The 26,562-nt window shown below is 33.3% G+C and overlaps 2 protein-coding genes across 2 annotated transcripts; one reads left to right on the forward strand and one right to left on the reverse strand.

The window, feature by feature from the left end:
* Window positions 1-38: 38 nt before the first annotated feature.
* Window positions 39-6,995, reverse strand: LOC132735915 (prostaglandin-E(2) 9-reductase-like). The gene is made up of 3 exons (XM_060722954.1): window positions 6,852-6,995; window positions 1,132-1,299; window positions 39-221 (listed from the first exon to the last, which is right to left on the reverse strand). Exons 1-3 carry the CDS (start codon window positions 6,936-6,938, stop codon window positions 96-98), a joined length of 381 nt encoding a protein of 126 aa, XP_060578937.1. The 5' UTR covers window positions 6,939-6,995; the 3' UTR covers window positions 39-95.
* Window positions 6,996-9,155: 2,160 nt separating this feature from the next.
* LOC132735922 (aldo-keto reductase family 1 member B10-like) lies at window positions 9,156-16,645 on the forward strand. The gene is made up of 5 exons (XM_060722964.1): window positions 9,156-9,329; window positions 13,005-13,172; window positions 13,452-13,568; window positions 13,984-14,064; window positions 16,559-16,645. Exons 1-5 carry the CDS (start codon window positions 9,156-9,158, stop codon window positions 16,643-16,645), a joined length of 627 nt encoding a protein of 208 aa, XP_060578947.1.
* Window positions 16,646-26,562: the final 9,917 nt, after the last annotated feature.

The following is a 26,562-nucleotide window of genomic DNA, read 5'->3' on the forward strand; positions in this document are numbered from 1 at the left end:
TAACAAATTATGCATCAGATTCTAGTTTGACAACATAGCTAATCTATTAAACCTTATTTGAGGAAATGGATGTATAAATAAGTGTACTAATATATTCACGGAACTTTCTCTCCAGTCGGAAAATGTATAAGAAACATATCAACGTAGTTTGTTCGTAGTTGATTTAACGAGTCCTTCAATTCTTCCAACACGAGCTTTGGATTGTGGTGTGCATTCCATAACTGAAATGGAAATGTAAATAATATTTACATTCACGCCACGAGTGATAATTAATTGGGTTTACAGATGTAAAAGAAACAAAACATTTTTGTAATAAAATTCACGACATGAATTATCAATCCCGCTTAAACACTTGGTTGTTATATTTCATATCTTTAAGAATCTCATTAAAGCAGTTTATTATAAAAACATAGATTCTCAGTTATCAGAAAGATCTGTGCAAAAATACAAATATACAAATGTACTAAAAGTTATTTCACTCTCAGCATTGGTCTAACGCTGAGTTTTAATTGACTTCCTTTGAAACACACAGTAAAGAATAGAGGCAGGATTTTCATTTTATGTGTATCTGTCATTCTATTTATCGAAATCGGACCATCGGATGGCATTTAAGCTGAATTTCGATGTATCGATCATCCGCCTGCGTCGCCCCTTTGTGACAATCCGATTATCGGCCACAATTTCGAATCCCATTATTTTTAATGTGAAGAATTCCGTGCTAACGGCTGCATTGTTTGTTAATGACTACGAGTCAAATAAAATAGAGCTTGTAGAGTTCTTTTAATAGAAAACGGCACAATATGCACAGTGATTAAACATATTGAAAAGGACCAAAGTTTATTTAGATTCCCGTTAATTGTCTTTCCAGTTCCGATTAAAACATCTATACACAAAAAAGTTAGATGAATCATTAAAACCACTGTGTTACATTCCTTAAATTGAGTTAAATAATTAAAACAATAGAAAATAATAATAAATGTAACAATCCAAAGTTAACTAAGTATTAAGGGATGTATCAGTGTGATTTGATTAAGTAAAACTATAACAATCTCAGGCATTACAATAGCATTGAATTCCTCGTTTCCAGTGTTTTGCTTTTTATTTTTACTTCAAAATAAGAACAAATCAAACCTTGGTAGTAATAAAAATATCTTTTCGCTTAATGACACCTTCATTTATTTTCTTCTCTAACATTTTACCAATTGCCCCCTGGGTCCTGTAAGCCCATGCGCAATCAAAATGGCGATACCCGGCTTCTACAGCAACACCTACGGCAGCTTCAATCTCATCGAGACTACCCTAACAATAGAAAATGATATACTACACAGCATACATGGGATATTTCTGACACTGTGGTACAATTTATTTAAGCACTTTATATCGTATAAATGGTTTGTGGGATCACTATGTTAAATTCAATCTTATATTATTGTTTTCATGTTGTTGTACCAGTCAGGTGTTACGGTACAATAAGTTTAATAAGTTAAATTGACACAGTAACATGTGTTAATAATTGTTAGTGGTAATAGCGTCTGTGGGCTGGTGTATTATTTTTTTATTACTTAAACAAATTTTCATCCGGCCGTATTTTTAATGAACATGAAATTTCTGCAGATGGAGGAACTTTTTAGTATTTTCTCACGCCTCCTGACATCTCTTCCTGTACTTTTGCATTTGCATGTATGTGGTTATTTGATATGTAATAATACAATTAATTGTTAGGAGAACTCTCATATTGTAATAAAAAGTCATATCATAAGAAACAAGAAGAAATACAAAGTTTAAGAAACATTAAAATTTTTTACAATATTAAATGTTTTAAAATTAATTCAAAATGTCCATTTTGCGAAAAAGTAGGGCCGGACTGTTTTAAGTAGAAATTTAACAGATAACATCCTTACCAACTCAGTTACGTCGGCGGTTGGTATATTTTTTGTAATGTTTTTAAGTATATATCACATACCTACAATATCATAACGGTATAGCATGGTAATACTGGAATGCGATAGCCGCCTTATTCTTTAATTATTATAGTTGAGCAATAAACATACGTTTACACAATGTTCCCCAAAGTACCCACATATATTTTGGCCGTTTATGTTTAATTTAAGTTTTGTAACATTTGCTAAGTTTTATCACGGGTTTTCGCGGTTTTCATAACGAGCCGCTGGAGTAAAAGACCAGATCCTCCAAGGCGTACTAAGGGGTGTGCATCGTTCTATTAGGGATGAATGAACGTGTCGGGAAATGCACAAGATTCCCGTCCCAGTTCAGACAAGTCCCAAGTTTTGTAACGGGCTATTACGTGCTATTACGTGTTGCTACGTTTTAATGTTTACATCCTCGTACTACAGCTTTTTACGTATCTTATTCGCGCCGTGGCTGTCGTGGCAAGTTTTGACAGTTTAAAACAATAGCACGTTATAGATCTGTCACGTTTCCCTGACCCTTTGTTGACACACTTTCCTTGTACTCTCTCCACATTTGACCAGAAACTTTATTGCCATTGCCACCGGAAACATAGTGTAAACGTATTCTTTGGCGGATAAAAAGTGATTATTTTTCTTCTTTGTAACAATCACCAAAACCACAAGACATCTCAGAATACGAAACTCATTAGTAAAGCTCAGTTTGTTTTACTTTTAGTTTAGTTGATACTTCAACATCTATTCGAGTTCTATAGCTCATTTCACACAGATGCGTGCTAAATATCGACCTCATTTGTCACAAGTGTAACATGTTGAGTATAATATATAACATAACACAATCAATTTATGGGAATCAAAGATCCACGTTGTTTTATAGCATTTTATGAATTCAATAAGAAAAGCTATATATATTAACTAATAATTACATACATGTTTTTCGAAGAATGTAAAAGTGCCGAGTCCAACAGATGGAATTATTCCAGACCCAAGCGTTAATTGTATTGAATGTAAATCCATTGTATTAGAACATGAACTAAGTAAGGCATGTAAAAAACTATATGATAAACGTATAGGACTGTATGCGTTGTTATCTTTTGAAACCACATCATGAAGAATGCTAATTTATACGCAATTTAAGCAACTTATTCGAATGCCGTCTGCTATGTTAATCGTAATTTTACACTCATTATTATAGATAGCAAGATAATATAAACTAAACATGTCGATTTTTATCACAATTCAAGCAAATTCAATAATTAGACATGGTGATAATTTCATTTCAAGGAGAATTTATTTGCCAAAGTATAAATAATATCTTTAAACAAATAACAAAGCGCCATACAACAGCCAATGCCGATTAAAAGTCAATGTGAAAGTTGAAATATTCAAATTTGTCGGTTTTGCCAAAAGTGTATTTTATGTAATCAATGTTCGCATTCAATTCGTAAAGTAATATCACCATTGTAAGTTTAAATCAATAACTTCAATAACTTGACCTGATAGTTTGATTGGGTTTTACGTCACATCGGCACAGTATAGGTCATATCGCGACGTTCCAGCTTTACTGGCTGAGGAAGACCTCAGATGCCCTTCCGTGCATTATTTCAGGCACGAACGGGCACCTGAGTAGAACCACCGACGTTCCATAAGCTAGCTGGATAGCTTCATCACATGAAAGAATCCAAAGTCCCTGTTGAGATTCGAACCCACAGCGGTGAGGGGCAAACCTGATAGTGAATGTCTTACAATACTGCATGTTTGTAACGTCACTTTTCATTGGATAATCGTGACGTTTATATAGTTTAATATAGACGGCTGCTGTCGATTCATGCAGAACTCTCACTTTTTTTCTAAAAAATGATGCTTGCTGTATTATAAATTCGTTATAAAGATTGTTGACAGGTTATATGGCCGTATATAAACGGCTGTTTGCTATATAACCGTTTATATAGGGTCATATAACCTGTCAACAATCTTTAAAACTAATAATATAACCGTCAAGGTCAAACTCGAAGCACTTACCATTCCGCTTTTCCGTCATAAACGCTGTTAATACCATGTAGGAGAAAACAAATTACAAAGTGATCACAAGTTTGAGCTAAATTCGATGACTAGACTTCGACAGTCAATGCTATTTTAAGTTCAAAGATTATTCTGAATGAATCAATATTTTTGTTTCGTCTTATAATTGTTATTTTGTCCAAGTATGGATCACATCCAAAAATGAAAAAAAATGACCTAAACGGTCGGATGTCATTTAAATGTCATGGTCAAACTATGATCATTAAATTACACTTTAAAATATTTAGAGCAGCTGACATATCAATGTAAATAGCTCGTATGGAACATGACTTAGGGATTCTGCTTAAAATGTCTCTATTTTATAATCAACACTTACATGCAACAAGCATTGATTAACCTAATAACGGTTTTACATGTATTTGAAAACCAAATTCAGTAAACAATTCTGTTATGTCCACAAAATCCTTTGATAAAGTGGCACGTTCAGATTCTTTTCATCATTTGATTTTTCATAGAGCAGCTGACACGGAATGAAAAGAGGTCAGTTATGTTAAAGAACATATGTTCAGACTACCCTGTTCTCATGAAGCCGTTTTTGGTTCTGGACTTAAAAAAATAGTTAAATAAAGAAAAAGAATAATCAAAGAATAATAGCAACAGATATTAAGAAGAAACTTCTGCCTCTTCCTTCAACAGCATGTGGTTCTTACTGGAAAAAACCGACCGTTTAATCAGCCATAACTTTTTACCATACCGAAAGTACAAGAACGCTTCAGTAACTGAAACAAGTCTACATGGGTACGTTATTTTCGTAACAAAGACTAATCAAGATTACACTATTACTTTACATCCAAAGATACCTATTGGGATCGTCTCCGGTTCTTCACAAGTCATTTGGACAATCCCAGAAATGAGTACTAGATTAAGGTTGTCATAGTTACAAACTAGAATTCCTAGAGATACCAAAATTCAAAGGTGTTCGCAAAACACATGTTGTCATCCAAAAATTAATATTTATACAGCAAGAGGTAGAACAATTACAGAAAGTGTGATCAGAAGAAGTTCCTCCAAAAGAAATTGTTAAGTTTTTATAGTACGTTGATTCTGATTCCTAAGAAGCCCGGAGATCACAGACCGTGATAAAAATCTGGATAAAGTGTGATAAAAAATTTTAAATTTCTTTTGCAATCTCAATAAATCCAATAGATACATATATACATTTCCCATTTTTTAAGCCACAGCAAAATCTTTGCGGTGGGCAAAAAAGCATTCAAATGCACATCGCTGTCATCCGGTCAAACTTCAGCTCGAATGTTTTTCATTAGACTAGCTGCAGTAGTAGAAACATATTTAGGTCTTCAAAATACACGTCTGCATCGAAATTGTCCAAAATGTTAGACTACACATAAGACCGATTCCTTTACATCTTTCTTTTTACCCGGAAGATCTAGAATTACTAAATCCTACAACAAAACAATTTAAATCATTTAACATGATGGTTAAAGATTACACCCAGTAATTGTTTTACAGGGCAGATCTTTGCTACAATGGTCAGCAAAGCTCACGTTCACTTGCTTCTCAGAGAGGGTGGGTTACATAAGTTACATAACGGTAAGTATTTTCTTCCCATCTCCTCTTTTAATCTGTTTTGTGCTCTGCGCCCCTTCATTTCCATTTACATACCTAGTCCCTTTAATTCCCACATTGGCTCCTTTTGGTTCTTTTATTATCATTTTACTTATAATATATCCCTTCCCTCCTTTTACCGTCCTTCTGTCCTGTCCCAATTTTAGTTCAGTGCCTTCTGGTGTGATTGGATTGTGTGAACTTATTGATCTTTATTCTCATATTTTAACATATTTAGATAGTTAAATGATTCAAGCATAAATAATATCATTATATGCGGTAGATCCCACAAACGCGTTTAAATCTTTACAAGTGTATCATTAAATCACTCCCTTTTTCAAGCAGCCATGTTGAAAAGGTACTGCGTTCCCATCATGTTTAGAGTGGTTTCAAACAGGTCAGTAAGACGGCATCAGACCACATGTGTTTAAATTATACTGATGTATTTTAATCATTAAAGTCTAGGAAGTTAATAGTCGGATTGTTGAAATATGTTCTTATCTATTTTCTCTCAGGCGAGTATAACTTCAAACATAAAACATTTTTTTCACATTTTTGAGGAAAATCTTAGATGAAATATCCATTTTTGAACGTTTTTAATAAACAAAATTAACGAAAGAAGTGGTAGGATACTACTTGCAAAATGCTACGAATTTTAAAACGAAACTAGGCCTTATTAAATCTGTGTAACATGCAAAATTATGTTATTTCTAAGGTTTCAAAACAATTTTTTTTTTTTCAATGCTTGCATAACAATTACATAATAATTATTTATTGAAGCTATTAAAAAAATACCATTTTGTAAACATTAAATTATAGCATATTAAATTTGATATTGATTATTTTTCAAAGAAGAACAACATATATTCAAGGCGGTTCACTCACTTGTTTTACGTTTGACATTATAAATTTTGTAATCATTTACAAATTAACCCTACAATTAAAAAAGAAATATCCTCATTCCTGTACATATTATTTTAGAACTATCATCTACATTTCATTTTATAGTGGCAAAACTATCCCCTACATTTTATCATAGAACTATTCTTATTTTTTTAAACGGTTAGAACTATAGAATGACCAATGAGAGTCACCGATTTTAGATTGTAATTTTAAAATGACCAGTGCTTCACTATTAATTTTACAGGAAGTCAAACTGAAAAAGACGGACTTCGTCCGAAAAAAATGAAATAAGAACATTTTGAGTGGGGACATTTGCAGGTAAGCGATGACGTAGTATCCTACCACCTGAAAGATTACTAAAATAGTACATACATGTTTACCGAAGTAAGTAAAAGTTCCGAGTCCAATAGATGTTATATATCCAGATCCTAAAGTTAACTGTATTCTATGTAAATCCATTATATAAGAACATGTACTAATCAATGTATATATAAAACTAAATTATAGCTGTGTACAGCTGTGTGTGTGTGTGTGTGTGTGTATTTGTTACCTATTCATTCACACGATCATTCACATGTGCATTATCATGCAGAATGTCAATTTAACACGCAATTTAACCGTTTTTCGAATTTCGTCTGCTAACCAACACGTACTTCTAACATAATCTATTTCTGATGTAACATACTGCATATGTTTTAATCCAGCTTTCCGCCAAACGATACGAATATATGGTTTTTTTTGTAGGCCAAACTTGCTGTAACAAATGCAGAAACTATTGAATCAATTCACTAGAAACTACCCTGTTTATCGCCGTCCTTATTGGCAACGTAATCATAAATTCTTAAATTTGAGATGATCGCCATTTATTAAATGGTATTTCAGCTACATATAATATCTCAAGTAAAAAGGGGAAAAGTCTCTTTTCAGTCCTACCTGATCATTTAATCAGTTCTTATATGTCTATATATAGGTACGTATAGAGAGATTCCACTTTAATAACAGGCTTTTTACGTTTGTATACTTTTATACGGGCCCAATATACGTCTTTATGAAAAGTTGTTTTAGCAATAAAATTAATACACCGGCCCACATTTTTTAAAATATTTTATGATATAATAAAATAATTTACTACCACTAACTATTATTTATACATGCATCTGTGTCAATTAAACTTTATATTATCGTACCCTAACACTTGACTGGCACAACAATATGGAAACCATTATTTTAATGTTCTCGACCGACAGATCTGGCGTACATGATAAAGTACATCTAGACGAAGCTCAAAGCTGTCGTGAAAGAACGCCAACCACCACCGAAGAGCATTCAATAGTTTCGTTAAGAGTTCTTCTGAACGATATCGCAGTCTTCAAGACAATGCTACATGATAAATATATAAGCCCTTGGCAATGTTGATTTCCATAAGATATTAGATGTGCTTTCAAAACATAGGGCGGGCGTTACTTTTAGCCCAGGGTCGTAATTTATGTAACTTTTTTAGAGGTCAACAAAGCTTTGTCTGAAGATAATGCAACATGTCAAATTTTCTAAGCTGTTGTTATTAAAGTTTAACACAAGTTGACTTAAGTGTGTTTTTTCCATTTCATGTCAAACAATTAAGTTATTACTATGGTGTGGCCAATTGTAGGGAAGCCCAAACCAACTTGGCACATCGTCTCATTATGTTAACCATTTCTGCCAAGTAGTTTCAGTTTCTTTTCTTCGGTTCAAAAGAAACAGAGCGGACACTATGTTGCTAACAGACGGAATGCTGATTTACATTGTGTATAAAAGAGCTATATGTATCAATTCCTATATTACTAAGATACTGCTCAAATGAGTCATAATACCCAAGAACTTGAACTTATCTATATCTAACATATGGGTTGTTCTAGTCGTAAGTTTTGAAATGTCACATTATACTATGGGCAAAGAATATTTTAATTTCAAATATCTATGTACATATGTTTTCCTTTAATTTTAACTAGTTCATTCTGCTGAAGTAGTAAGTTGGATTTATGCTTTCTTTTCAAGAAAAAGGTCATACTTACATTTAATGGAATTCATTAAGCAAACACAGATAACGTTAACGCATTTCAAATGGAAGCTGCGAGTTACGCCACCTTTAAACATCCGCGGGTACTCTTTGGTTGCCAATCCTAAAAAAAATATTTGTCAGTATATTCAGTTTTGATTCAAATCTTAAATCACTTGTAGATACCCTATTGTAAATACATTTTAAAGAATTAATATGCCTACTATACCGTTTTTGCACAACACGATCAAACCAATCTATGGGTTGAATTTAAGTTATTAACCCTTTGGTGTCTAAAGCGCGTATCTCTGTTTTCGCTCATTGCAAGTTTTATGGTTTCTGATATCGATCTAAAAGACTCGAAAGCTAGCCACTGTTTGACTAATTGACTGGTCACGAGAAAATGACCTCACATTGATGGTCTTCAGTTCCTAAGACAAGCGTTATGTAGAAGCTTATTCTGAACAGACTAAAATCTGTTTGCTGTCTTATTTTAAACAAGATATTTTGAAGGATTTGCTGAACGACCTAAGGGAAATCATAATATAATATTTATTATATTAATAAGAATGCTGCTAAGATTGACTTTATCATATTGATCCCACAAAGGTAACCATTAATACGATATTAAATGCATAATAATGTGTACCACAGTGTCAGAAAAGTACCTTGTATCCATGTTTGACATTTGTAATGTATCAAATTCTTTTTTATATGGTAGTCTCGATGAGATTGAAGCTGCCGTAGATGTTGCTGTAGAAGCCGGGTATCGCCATTTTGATTGCGCATGGGCTTACAGGACCCAGGGGCAATTGGTAAAATGTTAGAGAAGAAAATAAACGACGGTGCCACTAATTTATAAAAGATATGTTTTTTACTACCAAGGTTTTATTTATTCTCATTTCGAAGTAAAAATAAAGAAATAACTGGAAACGAGCGATTCTATGCTATTGTTATGTCTTCAATTGTTAAACATTTGTATCTTTAATGTTAATCAGACTGATACATCCCTTTATACTTTGGATTGTGAAATTTTTATTATTATTCATTTACTTTATTTTTTTAGGGGGAGGGGGTGGTGATTTATATAATTCATCCAACGTATTTATATTTTATAACGCACCAAAGTAAATAATACATGTATTCTTTTTTTTTACTATTTTACTTAACGAAAGAAGTGTAAGAAAGAGTGGTTTTAATGATAATGACATTTTTTTGGACGTCTTAATCGGGAAAAGCAATTTTGCGGGATCCTTAATAAACTTACGTTTTTTTCAATATTTTAATCACTGTGCATATTGTGCTGATTTCTATTGTATTTTACTCGTAGCCATTAAAGAACAACGCAGTCGTTTGCATGGAATACCTCACATTAAAAATAGCGGGATTCGAACTTGTGTCCGATAGTCGGAACTTCACAAAGACCGATGCAGGCGGATGATCGATAATCGGAAACAAGTTTAAATGCCATCCGATGGTACGATTTCAATCAAATTGAACGTTGCTAGCTTCGACTTTTTTATGCGCCCGATTAACAAACAATTTATATTGTCGTATAAGGGAAATGCAGTCGCATGACGGATACATAAAAAACCGGGACAGTAAAAGGCGTCTAGGATGCTATTGGGCGTTGGTAAGGAGAACGGATAAAGATGACCGATGAAAATTTTTCATTTATTTTTTCCTATGTATTTCACAGAGAGTTAAATGCAAATCAGACAGCTTTTGACCGAAAATGTGTTAGACGTTAGGAGTGAAATTAAAAATCGACTAACGCTTCTTTTAGTATTTTAAAGAGATTTTCTGATAACTTAGAAACTATCATATTATATGGAAAAATGCATACGTTTTTAGAATAAACTGGTGTATTAAGAAACTTAAAGTAATGAATTACATGTAAGTGTTTAAGCGGGCTTGATCATCCACTTCGTGCATGTAATTATAAAAGTGTTTTCTTTCTTTCGCATCTGTAAACGCTTTTTCAGAATTGGCGTGTCTGTACAGTTTTTTCAACCCGTTTCTGTACCCGTAGGTTTGTGAAACTAATAATATTAGCAATACTTTTACATGTATAATTATAACAGCATTATCAATATTACACACGTCTTTCAAATAATTTGCATAAATATGTCAATAAGGTACTGTGATACATGAAATTTGGGCTTTAAGCAGTATGCCTCCATATTCTTAATGTCATGTTAATTTTTAAAGTGTTTTAAAAATTAATGTATTGTCAAGTGAAAAAGAAAGTAATTTACATACTGCATTCAATCCACGTAAAATACCAAAATGAAGCTCCAAATATGCTATGCGAAAATTGCCATTATTCCGTTAGTCACGCAGTAAAAATATGGTGATGAATTTTTTATCACTTCTTGACTAGTGAAAGTTTTTGCTTTTTCTTAATTTCGTTTTTACATTTTACTGAAAATTGATTTTTTTTAAAGATTTGACTCATCTAGAGACATGTGGTGTTAGGTGTCCAAATGACAAATTTCTAATTTGATTAAATGATGAAATTTGAGTTTTTGAAGAATGTTAAATATGATTATATGAATTAGATTATGATAAACTGATACTGACAATATTCGAACAAGTCGATTTAAATGTGTAATGTGCAATTTGCATGGTAAAGCAGTGGCCTATTTATCATAAAGGATTATAAGTCGATTTAAATGAGTAAAATGCATTATGCATGGTTAAGCACACTCAAGATTATCTAGGTGGCCTATTTATCATATAGGATTATACATTATATAGTATCATACATTAATAACTCGTTTAACGTTTTAAAATAATGGACTTACATAACATACATTTAACCCTTGGATCTGGAAAGATTCCATCTGTTGGGCTCGGTACTTTTACATACTTTGGGAAACAAGAACGTAAACTTTTAAGTCATTACATTGTGTATATATACTTGAACTGTTGATAAAGAAAAAACTTTGAAAATGATATTTACTGTTATCGCTTGGTAAGCGTGTTAAAATAGTACGCGACTCAAATACCATTTTAATTTCAAAATTAAATAGCAAAGATATCAAAGTTTAAGTTTTGACTTTTCTCAATAATATCAAAAGTATTCCATCACGAACGAGTGTACGAATTTAAATCAAGTTTTGTTCAAAACAGAACGATAAAACAATGCAAGACATCTGAGTAAAAAAAACTAATGATTTGATAACTGTGTGAGAGCTGACATATTTGAAAACTCATCATGTGAGCTAGGACTTAATAAGATCAAATCGCTATAGCTATCAATACAAATCGCTTGAGTATAAACATATTTTTAAAAGAAGTGCATGTGAAAAATAATACAATTTCAATATTTTAAATTAATTAGGAGTGTGAACTTATTCTATACATTTAATCATACCGTGAAAAAGAAAAGCATCACGCAATTTCATGATTTTCTGACACTACGCCAGTTAATGCGTTGATTTACTTAGCAGTATTGTTTGGCAATATTAACCTGAGTGACACTCAAATTTTACCATTTCATGATAAATGTTGAGAACTGCTTAAGCCGGTGCCAGTGACCTTAGATTTTAACTGACACATTTTATTGGCATACCATCAATAAACACACTCAAACCGAGCCTGCGACATTTTCAATTTTGTCGTTTTTGTTTGTTCTTTAGGAGTTTTCGTGTTTTTTCTGATTTAAACGAGAGAGGGAACGAAGGGGAGGGATATGCCAATAATTATTTCAATTATCAAAATTACTATAAAAAGAAACATTACTTAACGTGTATGTATCTGTGTGTGTTTGTGTTCGGTTACCTAACTGATGATTCTCCTTACTACTTACATGTAGTTTGTATGTATATAGCTTTTCGATTTGTAACATGAATGTTGGTATATGTGCTGTTGACTTGAATTCAAATTAATTATGTCATATAAGGTCACAATATACTGAAAGCGCTGATGCACAGGAGTATTCAATCAAGAGATACCTCCTGCGCGTCTATACAAGTAAACTTTATGCACCAGTTAACTGCAATTATGTAGATTTGCAAAAGAGATATAGAGTACATTATGTACCTGATTTCATTTTTCATCAGCTGTTGTTCAAACGTGTTAACTCTGTCCTATTTCAGTTAAACTGCATAATTATTAAAAGTGATGTATTTATTTCCCTAGACGATAACGATAAAAATTAGAAACACACAGCTTCCGACAAAAGGAAGGGTGCACGTATATTCTTCTTGTATGTTTGTGTTTTCATCATGAAATTACTTTAAATATTCTCAAAGTCAAAATTAAGTTGGTTTAAAAAGCTATTTAATGTATTAAAACATTCAAATAGCTTGTTCCAAAGGACTACTTTGTATTTTGGTGTTATCGTTAGTGCTAGCTGTCAATCAACTTCCAGATGAATAATTTTAACTGTTCGTGAATACAAAAACAGAGCCGTAATGCAAGTGAGGACCTTTTAAACATAGGTAACCATGCATGGTATTTGTAGTGATCCACTTTTATTTTAGGGTAGTCCCGATGACATAGAAGCTGCCGTAGGTGTTGCAGTGGAAGCCGGATATCGACATTTTGAAAGCGCATGGGCTTACGGGACACAGGAAGCAATTGGTAGAGCGTTGGAAAAGAAAATAACCGAAGGTGTCTTAGACCGAAAAGATGTTTTTATTACCACAAAGGTTTCTTTTGTTTGGTCTTCAAATTCAGCTTTTTTGTAAAACATTAAGTTGTATGCAAAAATGCCAAGTTGTATATAGAAAAAACAAAAGGGCGGGCTACAAAAGGTCTTATAATTATAATTCGGGCCATGAAGATAATTATGTTTATTGATTCTGAATGAAGTTTACAGCTCAACCAACGCTTGATCTTCTTTAACTCAAATGATAGTTAAACTCATTATGAAATTACTCGATATGTGTAAGAAATGACTTGTTTAAAAAGGGGTTTCCTATTTTCAGTTATGGAATACGCATCACAATCCGAAACTCGTGTTGGGGGAATTGAAGGATACGTTAAAACAATTACGAACAAGCTATGTAGACATGTTTCTTATGCATTGTCCAACTGGACAAAAAGTTCAGTAATTATATCATTTTTTTGCAATGCATACACTTTTCACATGAAGAAAGTTTTGCAACTGAACGTCTATTTGAAATATAAACATGTATGTTAAGGACAATATCCGTATTGTATAAAGATTTGTCATCAGTAATTTGTAATTATGTAATGTATTAGTGTAAACACCATGTCATGTTGAATACTGTTTTCATTATATGTATAATATATAAAGTGTATTACATGAAAGATAAGAGAGGCTATTTCCAGAGACATTATAAACTATATTTGCGAAATCAGATAAAACACAATCATGTAAAATTGTTAGCTTTTATAATATACATTTAGTTTTACTTGACTGATAGTGTCTTCAAAATAGTATTTGCTTTAACCTAATAAAACTAATCAAATGTGTTTACTTGCTTTTCTAATTAGGACCAAGATTTAAGCGGAGATGTAATCTTTGCAACAGGCAATAGTGACTATGCATACTACACATTAGAGGACGTCTGGAAAGTAAAGACTTTCAACTTTTCGGCTTGTTCGTTCATGGTGCCAATTCATATTAAAAATTGAGGATACAATAAATTTTACAATTTTTCAAGATATTTAGGAGACGTTACTTGTTTACATTGATCTCTTTTCATGCTCTCAATATTGCATAGTTTTGTTTTAACCGGACTACTTGAATGTGAAGGGGGAGACAGAGCTTTACTAGAATCATACAAGGTTGCCGCCGTTTTGTTGCTATAGGGTTTATTTTACTCTTCAAAATAGAGAGAAATAAGAATCCATAAAGAAAGTCAAACACGGCACAATTGAAAATGTTGCAGGCTCGGTTTGATTGAGCCTGTTCATAGACGGTACTGTCAAGTGCAAACTACCGTCCACGCCCCCTAGCACCGGCTTAAGCAGAATTCATTATTAAACATGAACTGGTAAAATTTAGAATTTTGAAACATCCGCAGTTGAATTCATATGGCGGTTATCATGGAACCTTCAATGAGACACGTTAGTGCCATTCCATGAAAAGCGGCATATCGTCCCCAAGTAAAAAAATGTGTCTGTTTTTTTGTTGTTGTTGTTGTTTATTTTGTTTTAATTTTTGTAACAAAAGTTTTGTTTTTGTCTTAATGATTTATCGCCATATAAACACTAGTTTTTATATGAATGAAAACACTTATACGGTATAAAAGTATTCTAATTAAAGGCGATGGAAAGATGTCACCAATTAGGATTAGCAAAAATATTGGATTGTATAATTTCACCATCGAGCAAACGAAAAGAATATTTGATTGCTGTACCATAAAGCCGTCAAACAAGCAAGTCAGTAATTTAAGTGAAAATATTGAAATGTTTAGTTTAAACGGCCTAGATATCAACGTCACGTACGACAAGATAAAGTAAAATTACCTCACCGTGGGATGTTAAAATGTATTCTGTGTGGATGTTCTTTTTGATTTGTGTAAATCATAAGCCTAAACAAGTTCAGACGAAATAACGATATCTACGAGGGCTGATCAAAAATAAACAGGACTGTGACTGTCAATTGAAGAATTTTCAACCTATCACTTATTGTTATATATCACACTTAATCGTAAAACAATACCTGTAAACTGATGCTATATCTAATCTGATAACGCAAAAAGTTTGTCCGTAACAGCGAATTCAAAACCCATGGTAACGCACACCCGGCGCAGTGCGTCAATTTGCGTTGTCATCCGGCGCTTAATGCTGCGTATATTTTACAATATGGCTAAATTGGATTTCAAAATACGTCAAAACGTCATCAACCATATCTTTGACGTGTCAGAAAAAAATGACTTCATTTAAATCATATTTATATTTGCAATCACAATTCAAAGGTCACTTGTTAAAAAAATACTCACGTTAAAACTATGTCGTTGGAACGTCTCGGAAATCGATCAATAAGAAAAGTTTGTTAAAAGTAAGGCGAGAAACTGTTTAAAACGTAGAAAAGGATTATGACTAACAAGAAAAAAGTTCCAGTATGCCACGGCATAGTTTTTGATAAGCATACATGATTAAGAAAGGGTAATAGACAAATAGAAAACAAGTAAGGGAGAAACAGAAAAATGAAATTTTCAAGGACGTTGTTGACGTCAATCGCCGAGACGTTGATAGATGACAATCGATTGACTTCGGACATTGTCGGTGATGGTCGACAGTAGCTACGGGACGGTGCAGTCATCTCTAAGGATTTTAAAATGATAATAGTTAATGCATTATGTACATAAATTGTTTTCTTGGTTTACAATTGTATAAATTATTTTATTAATTTACGCAGTAGTCTTATGGAGAAATTGTATCAACAATTAAAAAGTCACGGTTCAAATTCGGCTATGCGTTTTATTTATTTTAAAATAATGACAATTTTGTTCTTAGTTTTATTATTCTTTTATTTTCTAGTGTGTATGATACATTATCATTCAGCAACATTATTTTACATTATTTTTAATACATAATATAGTTTATTGCATGTGCGATTTTTCCAGCAATCATGTTACAATAGGAAAGAACGGGAGTTTGCGTAATCACAGGAGCTCTTTATCATCATCCGTTTTATTACAATACAATATGATACCGACTTGTACAGAGAGATATATATTAGGCAGTGGATAACATGTGTACCACGTATTGGCCTACTTTGTGAATGAGTAAAAAGCTGCTCCGTTAAGGACAATACGCTTGTGACGTAGTTAACGTCAATTTTTCAGATATACCGTGCGCCGCATTGCTTTACATGTACATGCCAATGAAAGCATAACTTTTTTCTTTATTTATATTTCTTGTTGGTATTTTCTGTATCATTAAGGGGAAAGATTCCGATTTATTGTCCGTGTATTTTTATGTAAATTCATTTTATCAGGTAAAAAATTATTTACAAAGTCCGGATAATTTTTGATCATCCCTCGTAGTAACAATTGTTTTTGTTGACAAAATATCGAGTAACAGAATATTATAACAGTTAACATTTTGGTATTAACAGATTGAAGTTTTACCATATTTCCTCAATGAGCGTTTGGTAAAGTTCTGTTTAGGCAGAGGAATGACTGTGACATCCTTTGCTCCATAGGGATGCCCTTCAAACCCAGTGTAAGATTATATTTTAACACAGACTCTTTTAAATTCAATCTCAATGGTGAGCTGTTAGGATCAGTCAATGGTATTTGTCAATTTTTGATGTTATTTATCATCTTTTCATCACACATTGTTAACATGCTCTTCTCAATAATATGAATGATTATGAGTAAATATTATCTATAAAAAGGTCACTATGTCATGTCAAATGAAACACTGATTGGATTACACTACAGAGACAACATAACAGCATAAATTGGTTTTAAAATATAACTGTATGTTCTTATATCTTGTGTTGGGTTTAAATCTAGAGCACCAGTTTAAAGAATTGAGAAACCTTCTTTACACTTAAACCCAAATTATTATTTGATCTTTATTTTGTTAGGATGCATCCTTTCAGATAATGTATTAGTTTAGATATTGGAATTTTCGAGGTTAAAAACTACTCACCAGATCATGTAAAAAAATCATCTTGTCAATACAAATTTGTGGACTGATTGATCTTATACAGATGACCTTGCGGTAGCATTCCTGTTAGACAAAATTATGACTTTATGACAGCATTTCGGCATATTTGGTGGATAATCATATTCATCTCGTGGCATAATCTCGTAAATAATTGTGGTTATAATATTGACCTCAAGCAGCATTCAAGCTTATCTGGTGACTATAATATTGATCTCGTGACAGGTTTCTGGCTTAATTGGTAAATATGATAGTGACCTTCTTGTAGCATTCCGGCTTAAATAGTGGGTATGACATTATACTCTTTGCAATTGTTCCGCTAGTTTGATGCACTTTTTCATGTTGTAGTGGGTATCTCAACCTTTATTGACAACCGTCGTTCGCCCGACTGGATGTTTCTTTCACTAAAAATCAACGTAGATAGAACTTGAAACCAAATTTTAGTTAATTTAAGCAATAGACCATTTGACCTATTTAACATGCATGTTCTTTTTTTGTTGTAAAAACATTTCCTTACCTAATAAAATTGCTTCTAGGAGATTAGCGGGAAAACAAGGCCCAGTCCTTATTGAAAAAGCTTAACGTAAAGGAAAATCAGAAGCACAGGTAAACTTCAAATATTTATATTTCACACTTTTTGTTGGCATCAACCATTCATGGATTTTCAAAATAAGTAATTCGTAGTGTACTTTGCGTATATAGAAAGAATACTTTTGTAGGGCTTAAAATTTCGATTTCCTTGTTATTTTTATAATAAGTTTAGTTTTCTTGAAATATTTCTGTTGATCAGATATTACATAAAAATATTGATCAAAGTATGTGAATTCAGGCTCATTCTTTAGAAAATGGCTAGATAAATATGTACGGTTTTATGAAATAGTGTGTTAAAATGACCTAAAGTTCCATTTCCACACAGGTCATTCTTCGATTTCTCATACAGTGTGGAACTTCCGTGATTCCCAAAAGTATTACCCTAGCTAGAATCAGCGAAATTATAAATGCAAGAGTACATATTCCTTTTTAAAAGCCCACCATATTGAATGAGCTGACAAATATATAACGATTAACAGGGTGTATATTTATTTTTAACGACAATCAAAATACAACACTTTTAAAAACATTGTAATGGTTTCACAAATTGACATTTTGTTGATTTAAAACAGGGAAATAAAGATTCTAAATCGTCTGAGGAACGTCCAGTTCTTAATTTAATTATATGGATGTCTGCCTCGATTATCAACATTCCTATCGAGCAATATAAGAAAAACTTCCAAACCCATTTTTCACAACTTACCCATTGAATTGTTTGGAAAAAACGAGAGATCTATCGACTTTGCAGTCGATGTGGAATTTACATGCGTTTTTGCAGTCATGTTTGATGAAAATGGCTTTTGTTTTGCTTTTCTGGAGGAGGGTTATAGAGACGAAATTTTAGAGGTCGGTCACTTGCAGAGAAGTTGGTAAACTGGTTAGTTACCCAGGATTCGGTTAGTTTGTCCGACCGCAAAGAATTGACAATAGTACATGTATGAATATATCACACATCTTTGTAGCCATAAAATAATAGAAATTTAGGGAAACAAAGGAAAGTGACATCAGGTACATACTAGTCTGTTATGGGTATGGACAGCTAATGAGGCTTTTATCATACTCAACATCTAAATGATTAATTCCTTATTCCCTACAACGCTTAGTATCCTAAATATACTTGTCCATTTTTAATCCGGACCAAACCATTGATAAACAATTTTAAAAAGGACAAGATTATTTTTCAAGGTATTTGACTTTGAGTTGTCAGAACAAGAAATGCAGACGATAAAATCTTTAAATAAAAATGAAAGAGTGTACTTTTATAATTTGTAAGTACCTTAACAGTTTTAACAACTGTGTACTTTTAGTAATGCAAACTTTATAATTATTGTTATTTTAGTAGAGATTAAGATAAGAACAGTTTGAAATTAAATAAGTCAAAGTATGTAGAATCGTGCTACTCAGGGATGTAAAGCAGTTATAATTTTTTAAGATAACCAGTATAGTTTTGTGTTTGACAGATATATGTTGGCATAATTCTAACGTTGAAGAGTAAGAAGAAACACTAAAATATCATAAACTGAATAATCTTTTTAGAAAATTGCCACCAGATTTCTCTGTATGCTTCTTTTTTTATCCATTTGACGCACCTTTGCAGTTTTTATTCATGGCATTGGGCAAATTTACTTTGGGGGGGGGGGGCTGTCAATGTATTTTATTATAAAGATTATTACATGTATATAAATTTACGGACTGAAATTTTGTCAATATATTAGGATTTTAATTGTAAGCCTCCTACATAAAATGGAAACGGGATGAATCATTTCCCGTGTGCGTGTCTATAAGCGTGAGCGTGCTTTTGTGTCAAAAAAGTATTTCCTTTGTCTCTGAAATAATGTCAGACTGGATTATGAAGAAACGAAGGACTCCATGTCAGGTACGCATGATCATTATTAAAATACAATGTATTGCATGCAAAACTGATGTCACCTTTTCAAAGTCAATATCACTGCAAGAGTAATTCGATGTGATTTTCAGATTTATATCTTCATATATAATGGATTTCAAAATGATTAAGTTCAGACATAATAAGAATGTCATGAATCACGTAAAAATATAGGTCCTTTGGTCAAAGACCAAAGTCACGGTCACAACAAGGGATTTAACTCTTCTGTTATTCTTATACTGTCTTTAATAAATTTTGGGTTTTTATCCGGTCCATAACCTATGCATATATGATAATATATCAAAATGAATTGGTAAGACATTGTGTGCAAAGTCAATGCCACAGCAGGATATTGAGATTTTATATATTCTTAAGCGCAGTTTTGTTTTGTGTCTTGTCCATAAAATGTGCATGCATAATAGGGTTTTACTTAAATTTTCAGACTTGACCGTCAAAATTTAGAACCCATGTATTTCAATAATTTCACGGCGTCTCAACGCCGTGATATTTAGATGGGTAGTTTTCGGTAGCATGGGCAATAGTCACGTGACAAAATGCCATTTCTACAGCCGACATTTTATTGTTTTTTTTACGCAATCATTGTACAGCCCATTTCCGTGAAAAATTACAAAAAAAGAAGTTTTTTTTTTCAAAACCATATAGAATATAAACAGTATTTGTATCAACACACGAAATATCAGCGTTTTATATTAACACATTTCCGCACATCCTTTCGACACACTTGAGAAATTCGCCAGTTTGTTTGAATGGATTATGTGTTCTCATGTCGTAGAAAATCTTTTCATGTGTAAAATGTCTTTTGAACATTACATTTCTAAGTTTCTATATTTGCAATAAAGAGCTTAAACTGTCTTTTTTGATTAATTTCATTTTCTTGCGCAATAAAATATTTTTTTCTCTAAAATGACACTTATAATGCGTTTCACAATAAACATTTACCATACCAGCCCTGAAATTACCTGTTTCACTTATTTGCGGTACTCGAATACAGAATTTTGCAACTTTGATATTTGTACCTAACTTTGCAGGATATTTAAATAATGCATAGTTATTATTATAACTGCTGATGTACATTGCTTTGATGTGTATCCTCGAAGCATAATCGATCATAATGATTCCTTATCAAATAATCGCGCCCTGTAAAAACGTTATATTTTTTATGTGAGACGTTTTAAATGGATACTCAGGCAAATGAATGACAAAATATCAAATTTATCAAAAATACTCAAACCACGCTAAATGGAAGTTTTTAAAAGTCACAGCATTTTTTTCTTTCTGTATAAATACACTACGTTATAATGAATGATAACTTTACCCTGCATATTTTTTTAGTTATTGCCCTTTGTTATTTTTCAAACTTAATTTCTGTCCAGAGCATTACTCAAAAAAAGCCTTTGAGATATCAACATAAAAATTCATAGGTGGATAGATCTCACTCGAAAGGTGTGCAGTGCACAAGAGTGATATCTCTACCCTTCCTTATTTTTGAGTTATTGCCCTTTGTTACTTTTCATACTTAATTTTTCACCCGAGTGGAGCATAACTCAAAAAGAAACTTTGAGATGTCAATATGAAACTTCATAGGTGGATAGATCTCGTTGAGGAGAAGTGCAGCACAAAAGAATGATAACCGGCTGTCCATTATCTTTCAGTTATTGACCTAGTTTGATGATGATTGAGGCAAAAATGTGACCGTTAGAGTGTTAACAAGATTTTTCTATTTTTAGCTCATGTGACCTAGTTTTTCATTCGAGATGACCCATGTTCTAACTCATCTGAGCTATCACCAAGACAAGCATCCTGACCAAGTTTAATGATGATTGAGGCAAAAATGTGACCGCTAAAGTGTTAACAGGTTTTATTAATTTTTAGCTCCTGTGACCTAGCTTTTCATCCGAGATGACCCATGTTCGAACTCATTCGAGCTATCAACTAGATAAGCATCCTGACAAAGTTTGATGATGATTGAGTTAAAAATGTGACCGCTGGAGTGTTAACGAACAAGTGTTGACGGACGACAGACGACGGACGACAGACGACGAACATTCAACGATCCTAAAAGCTCACCCTGAGCAAACTCATGTGAGCTTAAAAGTCTTTGAAATGTCAACTTCTTGCGTAAGGTGGAAAGATCTTATTGAGGAGGAATGTTATGAGCAAAACTAATAACTCTACCCTTTATAATTTTTGAGTTATTGCCCTTTGTTATTTTTCATACTTTATTTTTCACCTGAGTGGAGCATAACTCAAAAGTCTTTGAGACATGAAACTTTATGGGTGGGAAAATCTTATTGGGGAGGAATGCTGTGCGCAAAAATGATACCCTTTATAATTTTTAGTTATTGCCCTTTGTTATTTTTCATACTTTTGTCCAGAGCTTATCTCAAAAAGTGTTAAAGGTATCAACTTGAAACTTCATACGTGGATAGATCTCATTGAGGTGGAGTGCAGCACACAAGACTTTTATCCTACCGTGCATTATTTTTCAGTGATTGCCCTTTGTTATTTTTCATACTTAATTTTTGTGCAGAGCATAACAACAAAAGCGATTGAGATATCAACATGAAACTTCATAGGCGGATAGATCTCACTCAAGAGGTATGCAGTACACAAGAATGATAAATTATTCTGCTGTACCACATATACATTGCTCTTATAACAAGTAACACTATAATGCTTAAAAAACCTTCTTAACAAGTTAACATGTCAATTCAACACAATGTTATTTGAAGATACCTTAACATTATACAAAACTGTTTTTTTTTTTTTTTTTTTTTTGGGGGGGGGGGGGGGTTCTTGTTTGTTTATGTTTGTTTTTCGCCGTAACAATCACACTGCTGCATTTCCCAGCAATTTTTTACTTGTATCCATGTTTCGTGAGCGACTAAAATTTATTTCAACCGATAATTTTGATAACTGGCATGATTTCGTGAAGTTGCGAACATGCTTTTAGCAGCATATCATCTTTTCTCAAGCAAATGAAGATTTTAGGCCTTTACGTTGATGGAAGTCAAAGACATTTAAACCACATTTCATCTCGCTACGTAAGTTGAAGCAAAAGTACAAGCGTGAAGTAGATTATATTAAAGTAGATAGTGAGTTAATTCTAACAATTAACTAATTACGCCGTACCAGGACGTCTCTTTTATTTGCACGCAACATGTCTTTGAGTCAAATCACTTGATGACTTAGCTGTGCTATTAGATGCTTTCTAAAATGCTTACCCTATGAAGAGAACGGCAGTTAATTTCCGAAAAGCATTGCTATAAAGCGATTATCTTTAACTGATAGTCCACTTTTAATAATCAACATCTCGTGCGGTCATTTAATAAATTTCACTTTACTCGCTACTTTTCTAAAAGGGGCATTCAAACGGAAAACTGGATTAATGAAGAAATATCTAATAAGAGACTGAAATTTACCGCCCCGGAAAATATCGTTCATTTATCGGACATCCCAAGCTATTTTTAAGAAACGGATAATGAGATTCGAGCCATATGTCGATAATAAGCAAAATTATTGCGACAAAAAAATGACATGATGGGGTGCGAAACATTTAAAGATTGTTAAGCCGTGACAGAAAATCCGATATCCTTCGGAAACGTAGTACATTTTACAGCCGTGAAGTAATCACGTCGTGTATTGGATTTGACTTTGTCCGCATGATCAATAGGGGGTGGGGATATAGAAAGTCATGACATTGAGGGTTATCACAATACAGTATTTAAACATAAAAGGTCTAATCATATTTATCCAAGCTAGGTTGTAAACCAAGTTGTATTGCAACTTTTTTTTACCAGAATCGTGTTACAAAAACATAGTGGTGGTTACCAGACCTAACTGTAGGTGGAACTCGCGGTCCATGAGCTAGAAGACAGATATATTTACCAGTAAGCCACCTCCGCCCTGAAATTACCTGTTTCACTTATTTGCGGTACTCGAATACAGAATTTTCCAACTTTGATATTTGTACCTAACTTTGCAGGATATTTAAATAATGCATAGTTATTATTATAACTGCTGATGTACATTGCTTTGATGTGTATCCTCGAAGCATAATCGATCATAATGATTCCTTATCAAATAATCGCGCCGTGTAAAAACGTTATATTTTTTATGTGAGACGTTTTAAATGGATACTCAGGCAAATGAATGACAAAATATCAAATTTATCAAAAATACTCAAACCACGCTAAATGGAAGTTTTTAAAAGTCACAGCATTTTTTTCTTTCTGTATAAATACACTACGTTATAATGTGGGTTTTGAAACGAAAATAAATCTACATATGTTGAACGAAATTGTGTGTTTGTTTGTTTGTTTCATTTTACGCCTTTTCCCAACAGTATGTCACTCATATAGGCGGGTAGTTTCCTAACCATCGTTCCTGGAGAGTTACACCAGTACTAGACTACCTTCCTCCGTGCTTAACTACCAAAGCATCTCCAGGGGATCAAACCAACGCCAGAGAGGAAAGTGGATTAAGTCATCTACTCTAACCCCTCGCGGTTATAAATTTTGAACGAAATGAAGACAACAAGTAGTTTTAAAACAAGTCATTTGAAAATAACAAACCCTGTAAGTTAAAAAAACAGACATAGTGGATATTGAAAGATTGAAACAAGTCTAAGTCGCTCATATGACAGGTTCTTTTACGTTCCCATAATTCACGTGATTACTATCGTGAAATCTAAATGCTCTAACCTGACCCACGTGGGTTAGATTAGGAAGGCACCATTTTTTTCTTTAAATGAAGAAAATATTTGTTCCTTAGACTGCTTAGTGTTTTATCCGTGTGATAATATCTAAATCACCCGCAGTATGTTTGTGTTGTTTTTAGGTTTATGCTCGGCCCAGGAATTAACTAATGTCAGAGATACATTAGTGATTATGCCGTTTTCCATATTGATCAACATTAAGGCATGTTGCAACTTTTATGCAAAATTGAAGGAAAAAGAGGATATTTTTTGTTCTGCATGTAAGATCGAGTTATATACTAAACAGTTGCCAAAGTGTGCACTTGGTAACAGCGGAAATTTGTACTCAACATCACTAATTTCGCGTCATAACTTATTTCAGTTAAAGGCTTATTTCCATGTGACAAGTGATAAAATTGGTTAAAACATATTTATTCAACATATAACATGTGAACATGTAAAGAATATTTACAAAATACATTTTTGGATTGGGCAGAAAGCTATAAAGCTTATGAGTGTCCTCTCCCAGCTGTAACAATTTACATAAAGCACATATCATGACATTATCATACACAAAGGTTAGTTGAAATATTCACATGATAGTCGAGTGTTTTACAATGTAACATTTGTAAGAGCAAACAGTAAAAAAGAAAAAAATGAGAAAACAAGATGATTGAAAAATAAAGCAAACTGTAAAAAAGACAAAGTGATATGTCTATAGTAAATTTTTACGTTTTAGAATTTTACACAAGGAAACAAAATAATATCTTATTCGATTGCTTTATTGTTGTTTTTATTTGTTGTATATAAGCAGATACGCTAAATATATATACACTGTATATTTAAGGGAAAAAAGACATAAGAGAAAGGGAGAAAGAAATGGACAATGATATTTTTGAACTGATTTAAAGATTGATACATTAAAAACATGAAGTAAAGTAGTGGTACCAAAAAGAATGATATTGATGGAAGGATTACAAAATTGGGAAATAGTCCTTATTAGTTCAGGTCGTAGGTTAGTATATTTAGGGCATTCAAGAAAGTAGTGATACATTTTCTCACACAAAGGTGAGTCGGTAATGCTTAAGAATGTAAGCTGTTTAGAAACATAGTACCTTTTAAAATGGTCTGCGTCTTACACGTCTTAAGCTGCGGTCTTACTCCCGGCAGAGCCCAGGACCACCACGGTAAGTTACTGGGATGATCCGAGACGATCCGGGGTAAACTTATTGTTGTGGTCACGCTTACTCCGGTAGCATTACGGTAATTCCAAACTTACCACCCATGCAGGATGCGCTCCGGACAATCCAAGAAGAGCCAAGGTGAAGCTAAATTTCATGCCGGTGTTTCCCCGGTCGTTCCCGGATGACGCCGTTAGAGCCCCGGTTGACCCAGGCAGAGCCCCGGTCGATCCAGGCAGAACTCCGGCAAAGTCCAGGACGATCGCGACAATGATTACGTTGATACATAATTTTCATTTGATATGATATATATTGTTCCAGAACAGTAATTCATGATGATTTTCTGAATAGTCCTTATGCAAGACTGAACAGAAGGGAAATGGGGAAGGGGTTTTAAGCAGTACGCCTCCAGATTCATACTGATTTTTATGAAAATTTGAAAATGTATTTAACAGTATAATAGTGTTAAGTTACCAAAAGAATGCAGTTTACACATTATCAATGGCACTTACAACCTATGTAAATTAGTATAAAGAATAAATATGCAAAAATAGCCCTTATTGCGTTAGTAACACAGTAGAAATATAGTTATACTGAAAATTTCGGTCATTAATCGCACATTAATCGCACATGTAAATTATTACTAGAATTTTGAATCTTTATACCTTTCCTAAAATCTTAGTACATTTTTTTCAGGTTTGATTTTATCGAAATATTTTTGCTCATCTTGAGGCGTGCTTTAAATACAAACAAGTGCAATCATCGCAAAGTGTCGTGATTCTTTTGAAATGAACCGGGCTTCTGCCGGGGCTCTACCGGGATCAACAGTAGCTCCAACGGCATCCTCTGGGGCTCTGCCGGCATCCTCCGGGGCTCTGCCGTCATTCACCGGGGCTCTGCCGGCATTCATCGGGGCTCTACCGTAGCTCTACCGGCTATATCATACCCTGGATCATCCCCGGTTTGTGCAGGCAAAGCTGCGGTGTTTCCACGGTGTAACCCCGGTCGTTCAAAGCAGAGCGAAGGATGAGCCGGCAAAGCTATACTTCCCGGATTACCCCGGTGATATTAAA

The sequence above is a fragment of the Ruditapes philippinarum genome, unplaced genomic scaffold, assembly GCF_026571515.1.
Source record: "Ruditapes philippinarum isolate M1 unplaced genomic scaffold, ASM2657151v2 ctg11899_1_1_1_1, whole genome shotgun sequence".
Lineage (NCBI taxonomy): Eukaryota > Metazoa > Mollusca > Bivalvia > Venerida > Veneridae > Ruditapes > Ruditapes philippinarum.

Bases quoted from the DNA above. Each gene is read 5' to 3' on its own strand.
- LOC132735915 (XM_060722954.1), bottom strand. From the start codon at position 6,938: ATGGATTTACATAGAATACAGTTAACTTTAGGATCTGGATATATAACA. The intron at 1,300-6,851 runs GTATGTACTATT...TTCTATTGTTAG, and splicing joins TTACTTACTTCGGTAAACAT to GGTAGTCTCGATGAGATTGA. The intron at 222-1,131 runs GTTTGATTTGTT...TTTCCATTTCAG, and splicing joins ATATTTTTATTACTACCAAG to TTATGGAATGCACACCACAA.
- LOC132735922 (XM_060722964.1), top strand. From the start codon at position 9,156: ATGTGTACCACAGTGTCAGAAAAGTACCTTGTATCCATGTTTGACATT. The intron at 13,569-13,983 runs GTTCAGTAATTA...TTTTCTAATTAG, and splicing joins ATTGTCCAACTGGACAAAAA to GACCAAGATTTAAGCGGAGA. The intron at 14,065-16,558 runs GTAAAGACTTTC...TGGTATTAACAG, and splicing joins CATTAGAGGACGTCTGGAAA to ATTGAAGTTTTACCATATTT.